The sequence below is a fragment of the Callithrix jacchus genome, chromosome 4, assembly GCF_049354715.1.
Source record: "Callithrix jacchus isolate 240 chromosome 4, calJac240_pri, whole genome shotgun sequence".
Classification (NCBI taxonomy): Eukaryota; Metazoa; Chordata; class Mammalia; order Primates; family Cebidae; genus Callithrix; species Callithrix jacchus.
Window position 1 is genome coordinate 23213622 of NC_133505.1, and position 12999 is coordinate 23226620.

Sequence of the window (12999 nt, forward strand, 5' to 3'; positions counted from 1 at the left end):
GTTTCAGATCAGCCAGAGCAATATAGTGAGACCTTGTCTTTTATCTAAAAAAAGAAAAAAGAAAAAAAATACTTTTGAGATATCATTTTGACAATTTAAGTCTGTCACTTAGAATTTAGAAATTTTTAAACTTGGGTGAGAATTCTTGGGGATGGACAGGTTGATGGGCTCCACAGAGCAGTCGTAGGGGGCCAGGGAAGAAGGGCTCAGGAAAGAGGGGATGTTTTCCTGCTTCACTTGGACCAGCGCCAGGCACTTCTGAGAGAAGTTTCTCAGAAAAGCTTACAATTGTAGTATAAACAAAAATTTTAAAACATTCTACCACCACTCATTGCTGATTTTCACAATCAACAGGGGAAAATGTGACTGCCTCAGTGAACTGAAAGAAAACAGCCAACATCACAATTTGTAATATTTTTCTTTAAGAAGACATGGCATACCAAAAAACTTCACAGATTTTTCAAAATTCAAAAAGCTGCATTGAGGACACTGGAATGGAATGTCTAGTGTCAAAGCACCAAGCTCATTATGCCCCAGTACCTTAATACAAAGTCCTACTTCTCTGGAGCCGCCTCCTTGCTTAACCCAGTAGACAATCCAACTACCGCCTCCAGAAGGGATGGGGTTACACCGTGAGTAATCTGAAGGCCTGTGACCACTTTCACCTCAAAATGCCCTGGGTGAACACTCACTAGACTGTTGCCCCTGGAGGGTTCAGCCCCTGTACACAGGCCATGTGGGTACTGAGAGCACGTGGGAATTCCAGCACCACCAGACAAGCTGGGGCTTCTGAGACTGGGGAAGAAGCCAAGCTAGGAATGACTGGAGCTGTGGGAGACGGGTCTTGCTTTGGACCTCCACCCGTGGCTCTCCCTGCCAGGAATTAGGACTCGCTGCCTGGGAGCCGGTCGGCCCTCTTACCAGTGTGTGTAAGCATGTGCCTCTGTAGGGAGCTGGCCCAAGGGAAAACCCGGGGACAGTGGGGACAGGTGATCTTCTGCAGGCAGTTGGCATAGGAGTTCCGCTTGGCCCTCAGCAACTTGTCTTCTGGGGGACTGCCCTGCTCTTCGTCACTGGGCCCATGGTGGTCGGCCGGGGCTCCAGCCACCTCGTCCTGAATGTCGTCCTCTGCTGTCTGCAGAAATGGACTGAACTTATTGGTGTCAGTGGTGGCCAGCATCTTCTCGATGCTGGCAAACTCTCCACTGGAGTCCAGGTCCACCCCGCCACTGTTGGCACGGGGTCGGCTCCTCGCCCCCCGTTTCCGGCCCCTCTTCTTTGAAGCGCCCGCTGGGCCATGCTCGGTGGGAGAGGCAACTTCTGGGCTGCTAGTTGGAGCGGGAGGCTCGCTGGACTCTTTTGGGCTGGTGGTGGCAGCAGGGGCGGTGGTGGTGGTGGCAGCTTTGGGGATGGAGCCTCCTAAGCTGTCTGAAGCTGTGGTGTTACTGCCAGTGCTCGTGGGCCCTGGGTCCACCACCTTGGTTTTCAGCAGGGTGGGGGCCGAGGACACAGATGAGATGATCTGGGCAATGGAGGCCAGCGGGGGCAGCTCTTCTGTCACGGGAGGCTTTGGCAAAAGTAGGGGGGGCTTGGGCCTCAGTGGCCGCAGCAATGCTGTGCCACTCAGGAGGGCTGAGCTGCCCACGAGGGGAGGGCTGCTGACCAGGGCTGAGGAGTAGATGGGGACCGCCAGCTGAACAGGGCCCTGCAGGGGCTGTGCTGGAGGCTCTGGGGTGGCTGCCGGCGCAGGGGCCAGGGGGCTTTCCAGGATACCACTGGGCCCCAAAGCCACGGGAAGAGAAGGGCAGGGTGGTGGGCAGGGAGAGGGCTGCCCGCTGCTCCCTGCCTCCTGCTCAGCCTTCTTGGCTTCACTTGGAGTGGCCACATCCTTGTCCCCTTTCCTGAAGTTCTTGGGGATGGACAGATCGATGGGCTCCATGGAGCAGTCGTAGGGGGCCAGGGAAGAAGGGCTCAGGAAGGAGGAGATGTTTTCCTGCTTCACTTGGACCAGCGCCAAGCCCTTCTGAGAGAAGTCCAGGGGCTCGTTGAAGTCCACAGCAAAGCTGCTGGCAGGCTCCAACTTGACTGAGACATGGGGAGGCGGAGGCTGGGTGGGGCCCCGGTGAAGAAAGCCATTTTGGGGCTCCAGGAAGGTGCTGAGGGGCTTGCGGTCACCAACGGCAGCACAACCACCATCCTCCCCATGCCCCGAGGCCTCAGCGGGTGGGGCCTCTGTAGAGCCCAGGCTGTCAGCGGCCAGGACGTAGCTTTCGATGTCGTGCTCTGGCACATGCAGGTGCTGCTTGAGGATGTGATGGATGCAGTTGCGTTTGGCCGCAAACGCGGCGTTGCACTCCTTGCACTCAAAGGGCTTGCGGCCCTTGTGACCCCCACCCAGGCCACGGCCACAGTGTGTGCGCATGTGGATGCGCAGGGCCCGGTAGTGCTTCAGGTCTTCTCCACACAGCCGGCACACTGTGTCTGGGGCGCAAAAGGCATCCACCAGCTCGGCCGCACTGCTACTGACATACTCAATGTTCTTCTCGATATCCTTGCGGGTGGCCTTGAGGTGCTTCTTGCGCAGGTGCCGCTCACAGTTAGCCTTGACAGTGAAGGGGTAGTGGCAGATCTTGCAGATGTAGGGCCGCTCCCCGCTGTGCGTGCGCAGGTGGCGGATGAGCGCGGCCTTGTCGGCAGCAATGTAGTCGCAGATGTTGCATTGGTACGGCGAGATGCCCAGGTGGGAGCGCACGTGGGCGCGCAACACCCCTGAGAAGGCAAACACCTGGTTGCAGAAGCGGCAAGGGTAGAGCACCTTGCGCATGGCGGGTGCCTTCTTGCCACTGGGCGCTGTCATGAAGGCCTTGAGCTCCCCCTCGGTGATCTCCTGCTTTATCTTGGCCTCCATGCTCAGCGGCAGCAGGGCCTCGATGATGCTGTCCTGCTCCAGCTGAGTCTTCATCCCGGGCTGGCCTGGCAGCTCTGCCGGTGGCTGCTGCAGGGAGAGCCGCGTGGCGTCGTTGGGCTGGGTCCCGGACTTGGACTGCAGCAGGTGGGCGTTGGAGGCCGCCTCCACTGAGCCTTTGAGGAGCTTCAGGGGCGGTGGCGGCAGGCTAGGGCTGATACAGCCGGGGGAGGCCTGCTGGGTGTTGATGAGAGGCGGGGGTGTGGAGGTGGCCACCACCGTCCTTGGTGTGACCAGGGGCTTTGGTTTCAGAGGGGGCATGTGCTTGAAGATAGCCTGCAGTGGGGTGGCGGGGGCCTTGGAGAAGGGAGGAAGACTGATTTGAGGGGGAGCCGAGGTTGCCATCTTCAGAATCTGCTGGATGTCTGCCAGCTCGATCGCAGACTCACCAGAAATTGGCTTGACCACAATGCTGCTGTCAGGCTGGATAATGAAGCCCTTCTGGAAGGGCTGCAGGGACAGGTGCTTTATGCTGTCCTTAGTCGCGGGGAGAACTGTGAGAGAACCGCCTAGAGAAGCAGCTTCAAAAGGAGACAGGCTCAGTATGTTGGCGCAGCCAGGGTCCTGAGGTAGCTGACACTTGAGTGTCTGGAGCTGGATTGCCTGGTTGTCATCTGGCAGGGGCTCCTCGGTGGGGGCAGGCCTGACGTCTTTGGTGTGCTGCAGGCCCAGCAAGGCCAGGAAGCCCTTCTGCTCCAGGGCCTCATCAGGCAGGGTCATGGCCTGCAGCTTTTCTTGACCCTGGTCTGTGGCCACGTGGGTCTGCTTATGCAGCGCCAGCGAGCAGAGCATGGGAAATGCCTTGTCACAGATGTCGCAGACAAAACGGTGCTGCTCGCTGATGCACCTCCGCAGGTTTGTTTCACACCAGGCCTATATAGAATCCACCGGTAAAAGCAAAGGAACACATGTGAAGATTGAATAATAATCACTAAATGGAGATGCACAAAGCATTTGTTGTACATATGTCCCAGTACACAGCCTTTCCTTCTAACATAAAAAGAGTTCCCAGCCTGGGCAACATAGCAAGATCCCATATCTCTACAAAAAAATAAAAAAAAAATTAGCCAGGTGTGGTGCCTCATGCCTCTAGTCCCAGCTATTCCAGAGGCCCAGGTGGGACAATCACTTGAGGCCAGGAGTTTGTGACTAGCCTGGGCAACATAATAAGTCCTCATCTCTATTAAAAAAAGTAAGAAAATGGTCAAGTGCAGTGGCTCATACCTGTAATCCCAGCACTTTGGGAGGCTGAGGAGGGCATATCATGTGGTCAGGAGTTCGAGACCAGCCTGACCAACATAGTGAAACCCTGTCTCTACTAAAAATACAAAAATTAACCAGGCATGGTGGTGTGCCTGTAGTCCCAGCTACTCAGGAGCCTGAGGCAGGAGAATCGCTTGAACCTGGGAGGTGGAGCCTGTGGTGAGCCAGATCACACCACGGCACTCCACCCTGGGCAACAGAGGGAGACTCCACTCTCAAAAAGGAAAGAAAAGAAAATTAGCCAGGCATGAGAGTACATGCCTGTGGCCCAGCTACTTGGAAGGCTGAGGCAGGAAGATCACCGGAGACTAGGAGGTTGAGTCTGCAATGAGACATGATCATGCCACACTGCACTTAAAAAAAAAAGAATTGACTTCCTACTTGCTAACACTCTGGATTCAATAAGGCAATCCATAAAGCATCTTAACAATCATGTCTGCATGATAAATTATATCAACCCACAGGGTATCTCGAAAGAGATTCTGAAGTATAGTTAAGTAACAATACCACAAGAGTAGAGTTAATTCTTTTTAAAAATGGGTGCCTTGCAAAACTGATGGTCAGATAGACTGGAGAATCAGCTACCCTACCTCTATCATTGTGGAAGGGAGACGCTGCCTAGGAGGGCTTTGAGGAATGTCACCTGGGGGGTTAAAAATGGGTGTACACAGGTGGGTGTGGGCATATGGAACAATCCATTGAGTTTGTAGTTTGTACACTTGAAGAACACCACCGTTGATACCTTCTATCTCAATGTTTTTTAAATGGGAAAAAAAAATCTCAAATTAGTTTGTTTATTTTTGAGACTGAGTCTTGCTCTGTCACCCAGGCATGATCTTGGCTCACTAAAACTTCCACCTACCAGGTTCAAGAGATTGTCATGCCTCAGCCTCCCCAGTAGCTGAGACTGCAGGCTTGTGCCACCACACCCAGCTCATTTTTTGTATTTTTAGTAGAGATGGTGTTTCACCATGTTGGCCAGGCTGGTCCTGAATTCCCGGCCTCAAGTGATCCACCCACCTTGGCCTCCCAAAGTGCTGGGATTACAGGCATGAGCCATCACGCCCAGTGAATTTCAAAGTAGCTTTAGCAGGTGTGTTATTAGTAGGGAATATATATGGATCTTTTCTTATTCAGGTCAATAATGTCCCAAATTGTTTTTAATAGAAAACACAATGCTAAAAATATCTAAGCTGTAATGCAGACAGTAAAGAAAGATTAAAAAAAAATTCCAATTATGATAGGGCTGGGGTGTTTCACAATTCTTATTTTAGTTAAAATTTTATTTTTGAGGCAATCCCTGGCTCTGCTTCCCAGGCTGGAGTGCAGTAGCACAATCATGGTTCAATACTACAGTCTCAACCTCCTGGGTTCAAGTGATCCTCCCACCTCAGTCTCCCAAGTAGCTGGGACCACTAGGTGTGCACCACCATGCCTGGCTAATCTTTAAATTTTTTGTTAATACAAAGTCTTGCTATGCCTTTCCAGGCGGGTCTCAAACTCCTGACCTCAAATGATCCTCCTGCCTTGTCCTCCAAAGTGCTGGGATTACAGGTGTGAGCCGCTGGTCCTGCCTACAATTGACAACTTTTAAATCTCAAAGACCCAAGAATGGGCAAAAGGGATAGAAGAGCTAGACTGACACACAAGTTTATAGGTTAATCAACCCCAAACAAGACTATGCACCCTTCTTACCCCAACAACCCAAGAGAGACTAAAAGGATCAATGATAATTTTAAGGAAAAACGTGTTACAAAAAAGACAAAGCCCAACTGACATTTTAAGGAAAGAAACCTCAAGGAGGGGAAGTTTAGACTAACTGCATGGACCATGGAAGCAGCTGCTGGTTGCTTCCATGTGCTGATCAGAATACCTGAGAAATTCGAGGAAACTTCCTGCAGGAGAAATCCGTAAATCCTAAGTCGTGGAAGCCAGCGGGAATTGAAGGGTTATTCTGTATGAAAGGTCTGCCCATTGCATCCCTGGGAAGTTGTTTGTGGACAAGCGCATTGTGACGCAGCAGCCCTCGATGTGTTCGAAAGGTGATGCAGCAAATGTCACATCTAGAAGAGCAAAGGGAAAACATATGGAGTCAGTTAAGTCGAGGTTCCACTCATCGATTAGCCTTAGGTTTTTGTTGCTTCACTTCAACTGAGTAAAATAAAAATAGTATGATGCCAAGAAGCCAGTCTGCATGGTTAGCACCAAAAACTCTTCCTTTAAAAAAAATTACATTCAATCAACTTCTGGATACCAAATCTTTGCAGGCAGCACAAGATGTACATATGATCTGAACATCCACAGTCTGAGACAACAAGAAGACACCTGGGAAGCTGAGGCCACCGTGGCAGACCTGCTCACTCTCACCTGGATCATGCATTAGTGGGATCACGTCAGAGGTTTCTCTTTCCCTCAGTTTACTGGATTCTAATTATTGTAAATGTTTAAAAGTCAAAAAGAGTATACATTTAAGTAGCATCTAGGGCAATCAATCAGCATCCCTGGTATGTGATAGGGATACAAATGATTATTACAATCTAATTAGTAGTAACGGTGATTGTTGATTAAGTTGTAGTATCATTATCATCGTTATCTGAATGATAATCACGGTCCTCATGTACTGAGCCCAGACACCCTGACAGCACAGCACCTATGACAACCCCGGCAGACAAGTGCATATCACAACCCTCTTCTTCCAGATGAAAAAACTGGTGATCAAAAACACGAAGCAATGTGCCTCAGGCCACATAGCCAGTAAGAAGCACACATGAAATGTCAGCCTGAGTTCCTGCTCCCACCTATGCCTGTCACAAGGCTATCTCCCCTTCCTTGAAAGACTCCCACAGATGCTGTCCACTTCAAAATCGTGACCCTTCAATTCAGAGATCATCTTTGACATTCTAAATATTCTGGGCTATACAGCTGCATAGCAAACACGACTTTATAATATTGTCTCTGCTTTTCATACCAGTATTGGCTTCTAGGTCTTCACTGAGAACCATATGAAAAACTTACATCGCCGGGCGCAGTGGCTCGCGCCTGTAATCCCAGCACTTTGGGAGGCTGAGGTAGGCGGATCACCTGAGGTCAGGAGTTCGAGACCAGTCTGACAAATATGGTGAAAACACATCTTAAAAAAAAAAAAAAAAAAAAAAAACTTACATTGCGCTGGGCCAGGTGGCTCATGCCTGTAATCCCAGCATTTTGAGAGGCCGAGGTAGGCGAATCACTTGAGGTCAGGAGTTCGAGACCAGCCTGACCAACATAGTGAAACCCCATCTCTACTAAAAATACAAAAATTAGCTGGGCGTGATGACGAGTGCCTGTAATCCAGCTACTCTGGAGGCTGAGGCAGGGGATTGCTTGAACCTGGGAGGCAGAGGTTGCAGTGAGCAGAGATTGTGCCACTGCACTCGCGCCTGGGCGACAGAGAGACTCCTTTTCAAAAAAAACCAATTAAACAAAACAAAAAAACCTTTACATCAGTGTGCAGATAGGTGGATAAAAACAAAATATCATCATTATGGTATTTATTCTCAACACCCCGTAGACCTGCATGGAAGGTAGTAGCCACCAAAGCCACATGTGGCTATTCAAATTTAAATTACTTAAAGTTTACTCAGTCACATTAGCCTTCTTTTAAAGGCTTAACAGCATTGGGAAGCACAGACACAGTACGTTTGCACAATCACAGGATATTCCGTTGGACAACACTGTATACCAAACATCGTTCCGTGTATTTACGTATGCAAGTGCATCTGACCCTCATCACCTCTAAGGTAGTTCCTATTATCACTGTTTTAGCCAGGCAAAGCTACTTGCTTATGTCCACACTGAATGCACCTCAGTGAAAACGTTTTTGAGTTGAGAGTCTTCTCTGGAAATAAAGATAGCAAAGTCAGCCACAAAGCAGCTGAGCTTACTCAGGAAGCTCTGAAAGGAAGAAGCGCCAAGTATATGCCATCCTGCTGGCCTTATTGCACTGTAGTGGGTACAGCAGCCTGGTCCTGCTCTGCATGCTCCTCCCCTGGCTCCCCTGTTCACGCAGGGGCCTCTCCTGAGCACTCTCCTGTCACAGCTCAGCTACCTTTGGAACCCCAACCTCGGGTTCCCAGGAGCCACTCAAAACACAGCAGTCCTTTTGAGGAAATTCTGTTGAGCTCAGCACTGTGGTCACAGCCCAGGGAAGGGATGGGTCAGGATAATGAAGAACACCTTTAGGGACTGGAAGTCCCCACACTGTAGGCCCAGACATCAAAGTACTTAACCCAGCGGTCTAAATCACAGGCCATGAGACAGATCCTGCAGGAAGCAGAATGGACACAGCCCCTCTGGGTGAGGTTCTTTCTGGCTGAGACACGTTCAAGCTCTGAGCTGTGCACAGTGAGGACGGTGACCCTTGGAGGCAACAAGAGCCTCTGTCCTGTCCTGCTCTTCTGGAGACGGAGCTCCTTCCTTCTCCCACCCTCACTTCGTTTCCCCTCACTCAAGTTTAACTGCACCCTTCCCATGGTCACCAACCCGACACCTCACCACCAGTTGGCACAAAGATCTATATTGGACTGAAAGGGTAAGAGAAATATCTGAATTGGGGAAATCTAACTCTGTTTTTTGAGACGAAATTTTGCACTTGCTGCCTAGGCTAGAGTACAACGGCACGATCTTGGCTCACCACAACCTCCTCCTCCTGGGTTCCAGCGATTCTCCTGCCTCAGCCTCCCAAGTAGCTGGGATTACAGGCATGCACCACCATGCCTGGCTAATTTTGTATTTTTAGTAGAGATGGGATTTTTCCATGTTGGTCAGGCTGGTCTCGAACTCCTGACCTCAGATGATCCATCTGCCTTGGCCCCCTAAAGTGCTGGGATTAAGGCGTGAGCCTTTGAGATATTTGATATATTCACAAAAGACTGTGAATTTTTTAGATATATTATTTTGGCTATGCTTTTTTAAAAGATCCTTTAAAAAAAAGTAATGAAATATTTATAAATAAAATGTAGGGTATCTATTTGTTTTGAAATTACCTGGGTTGGGGAAGAGATGAAAAAAAATTGGCTGTGAGTTGATAATCCCTAAAACTAGATAAGGATACACCAAACTTAAGCAGAATCCTAGATTTTTACAATTATGGCACTCAACTGTGCATAGGCGTCTTACCTACCCTAAATTGAACAGCAACTGAAAAAAATACTCTGTCTAATCTGCACTATAAACAAGGCTTTCCACTGTAAGTTTCCACAGAGACTATTCCTTTTTTAAAACAACATTCCATGGACTTATACAACATTTAATTAAGTTATAATAAATGATTACAAGTGTTATAGACATAAACAGGTTGGGAAGAGACTTTTGGTAGCATGCAAGTCAACTGCAAAAGGCAGGCAGGTAGGCCTGAGAGGTGACTGCAAACCTTCTGAAATGGCGCACCACTTCTATAAAAAAGTTTTGTGCATGTGGTCCATATGGGTTTGTTGTTTAGCTGAGAATGTGTATGTGTGTACATATTTAGTATGTATATGTATTTATGATATAAATGTAAAATTTCCATTTTTTAATGTACCTGGCACATGATATATATTTGCATATATCATGTGCCAGGTACATTAAAAATTAGAAATTTTAAAGGTTGAGATTAAAAATATGCTTTTTTTCTTGCATCCTGGAGATTTTCCCTGAATACTCTTCACTTTGGCATGATCATAGCTCACTACAGCCTCAAACTCCTGGGCTCAAGTGATCCTCCCACCTCAACCTCCTTCAAAGCTAGGACTACAGGCATATGCCACAATGCCTGGCTAATTTTTAAAATTTTTGAAGAGACATGGTGTCACTCATGTTGCCCTGGCTGGTCTTGAACTCCTAGGCCCAAGCAATACTCCCAAACTGGCCTCCCAAAGCGTTGGGATTACAGGTATGAGCCACTATGCTTGGCTATTCTCCACTGTTGAGACTTTTGTACTACTGCATAACCTATTGGCTATGAATATTTAGTGTGACTGGCATTAATAAGTAGGTTTTATAAAGGGAATGAAGAATGAATGCCTCTTAATATGGCAATTAGATTTAGAATTTACTGTATCTCTATGATTACAGTGATTTTTTTCTCTTTTTTGAGGTAGGCTCGCTATGTTGCCCAGACTGGCATTGAACTCTTGTGCTCAAGCAATCCTCCTGTCTCAGCCTTCCTAGTAACTAGGGCTACAGGTGTGCACCCATATACCTGGCTAGAATTTTTAACAACACTGAGGGGTGTTTTTTTTTTTGGTCTCATGCCTGTGTCTATCTTCTCCTTCATTATCTCACTTACCCTCAAATCCCTCCTGTTTCTGGACAGTTTCATATGTAGCAGGTGATGAAGACACGACAATAAAGATGTGACAGAATTATCCAGTATTGAACACAAACTCTGTGTCCCTGGGAAGGCAGCTGTGGAGCAGTGGGTGGTAGGGAGTGTGGGTTCAGGGACCAGAGACACCAGGTAGGGATTGGGGAGTTCAGATTGTGTGACCTTGGATAACTTATTTCCATCTGCACTTCAATTGCCAGCTATGAAAAATTTCCCAAACATGCCAAGAGGTAAGAATCCCCACATGACCTTGTTAAAAAAAGCAGACTCCTAGATCACCCCAGACCTACTGAAATCAGAATAACTAGAGGACAGGCCTAAGAATCTGTATATCAACAAGCACACCAGCTGACTCTTATAGTTAGACAAGTTTGGAAACATATTGAGAGTCAGGTGTAAAAATCTAGAAATATCTTAAGCTCAAGCCTGTTAGAACAGTAGCCCTCCCAGAGAAAAGTAATTACCAATACTTTACTTATCTTTGTTACTTCTCTCCTGTTCCTTTCCTTCTCCATACCTCAGTTTCCCTTCTCATCTAAAACGGGATCTTTTGCAGTTACTGTGAATAACAGATAACAAAGTGCTTTGAAAACTGCAAAGTACTTTTCCAAATTTAATCATTATGTTATTGTGCTAGGGGAAAAAAGAAACCAGGAAAAGCCCATTTCCTGGCACGTTTTAGCCAATATGGAAACTCAGGAAAAACTGAGTTTTAATTTCAAAGAAATGTGTTCTCTTTTCTTACTCTCAAGAACTTCACGATCGTCCTTACTACTTCTGTCTAATTGCAAGACTCATGGGAAGAAAAGTGTCCTTTCTGGCCAGTCTTCTCCCACCCCACCTGCTCCCTTCACCCACCTCCTGAAAAGAAATGCTCGCTCTCCCAGCCTGCACATGCACTCAACCTCCTAACAGAGTCTAAGAAAGGTCTAGATCCACACTTCACACCCTTTTCATGGGATTTCAACTGAGGCACTCCTATAAGTGAAAGGATACAAAACATGGAAGTGGTGGAGAAAAAAATTATGCTTTGAAACCAGAAGCATGTGGTGCTGTTGGTTAAAAGGAATAAACACCCACAGAAAAACACTCCCTTCCCTGCCTCACACTCAGCACCATTTGAGAGATCTTATATGAAACCAGTGTGGAAAATCACCACCCAGAAACAGTTGGATCAGCCCTATCAGGCAGAGACAGGAGAGTTCATCCAGCCTTCCCAAGGCCCCAAGGAGAAAGCTTTGCCATCTTGTTTCTAAGCAGCTCTTCAAGGACAGTGGAGGTCACTGTAAATCTGTGCACCGAGCTGCTGGATGCAAAGCTGGCTGCAGGTATTTGCAAACCTCGATTGGGCTTGTCAATCTTCAGTAAGACCACTGCCACTGGCCAGGTGGTCCTAATGACTCCTCACCCCTGGTCTGTGGTGTGTCTCCACTCTGCCAGGGCCTCATAAAGAGCATGATTGCAAAATATTAATATTTAGATGGGGCAGAACTGCACTTAAGAGCCACAGGAGAGGGGAGAAATGTAGGACAATTTCATTTTGCAAGAGATCTTGACAACACGCCAGAGAAATTTTACAAATCTGATTGGCTGCCTTTTGATTTTCGTTGGAAACAAGGTAACTTTTCCAAATGTAAACTAACTTTGCTGTCAGTAAGGTAAATGTATTTGGGGGAAGTGTACCTCTTTAACTCCAGTAACCCTTTCAAAAACAAAACTTCCTTTTTCTTTCAAAATCACACTCAGAAATAGATTACTTTCAGGAAGAAAAAAAATCAGTGGAAAACCCTCCAAATTAAAGATTAAGGTAAGATTACACATGGAATGCAAGATGGACATTCAGTCTGACCTCAACTTACTGCTCAGCATATGTGAACTCCAAATCACCGTGCTCACAGAACTAAGTGTTTCTGTACCAAGACAGTGCACAAGAGCCTGCTTTGCCCAGAAAACACCTGCATTCTAGCAATGTTAGCCAATGTTTATTTGAGATAAGAAATTTTAATTTAGAATGCTGATGTGGACTGGACCATTCTCCAACCCATGTATGACATTCCAGCCCCTAAACTGTGTGTGGGTCCTGCCTCCTGTGGGGCTGCTCCACTGTGGAGGTTCCTATGATGGGGTGGAGGGGCTCTAGCAGTTTTAGGGTAGATGATAGGAGGGGGCTGTGGTGTTGGGGTAGGTGGAGTTAGGGCTCCCTGGAACAGCACAGGTGAAACAGCTGCCTGCACATATCTCCTTCTATCCCTTCCTCCCTCCCTTAGTACCAATTGTAACGTCCCTGGCAGCACTTGGTAAGGTGAAACAGAGAGGAGGGGGCCTGGGGATCCCAGGGGAAGGAAATGCCTCCCAGCTCAGATGGTATGTAACAGCACAGATGGTAGGAAGGGGGCTGCCAACACTAGGGGCCAGGAACCACGAT

General features: G+C 47.9%; 1 protein-coding gene across 24 annotated transcripts in view; it reads right to left on the reverse strand.

Moving 5' to 3' along the window:
* Positions 1 to 12999, reverse strand: part of RREB1 (ras responsive element binding protein 1) — a 203226-nt gene that overhangs the window by 19216 nt on the left and 171011 nt on the right. For all 24 annotated transcript variants that reach the window (XR_013533775.1, XR_013533771.1, XR_013533776.1 and 21 more), the window contains 2 exons: positions 6102 to 6291; positions 922 to 3838 (listed from right to left, as the gene is read on the reverse strand). Coding sequence is in view for 15 of the 24 variants with exons in the window: in XM_078368417.1 (XP_078224543.1) it covers positions 922 to 3838; positions 6102 to 6291 (3107 nt within the window). In the remaining 9 variants the exon portion in view is untranslated. The remainder of the gene's footprint in view (positions 1 to 921; positions 3839 to 6101; positions 6292 to 12999) is intronic.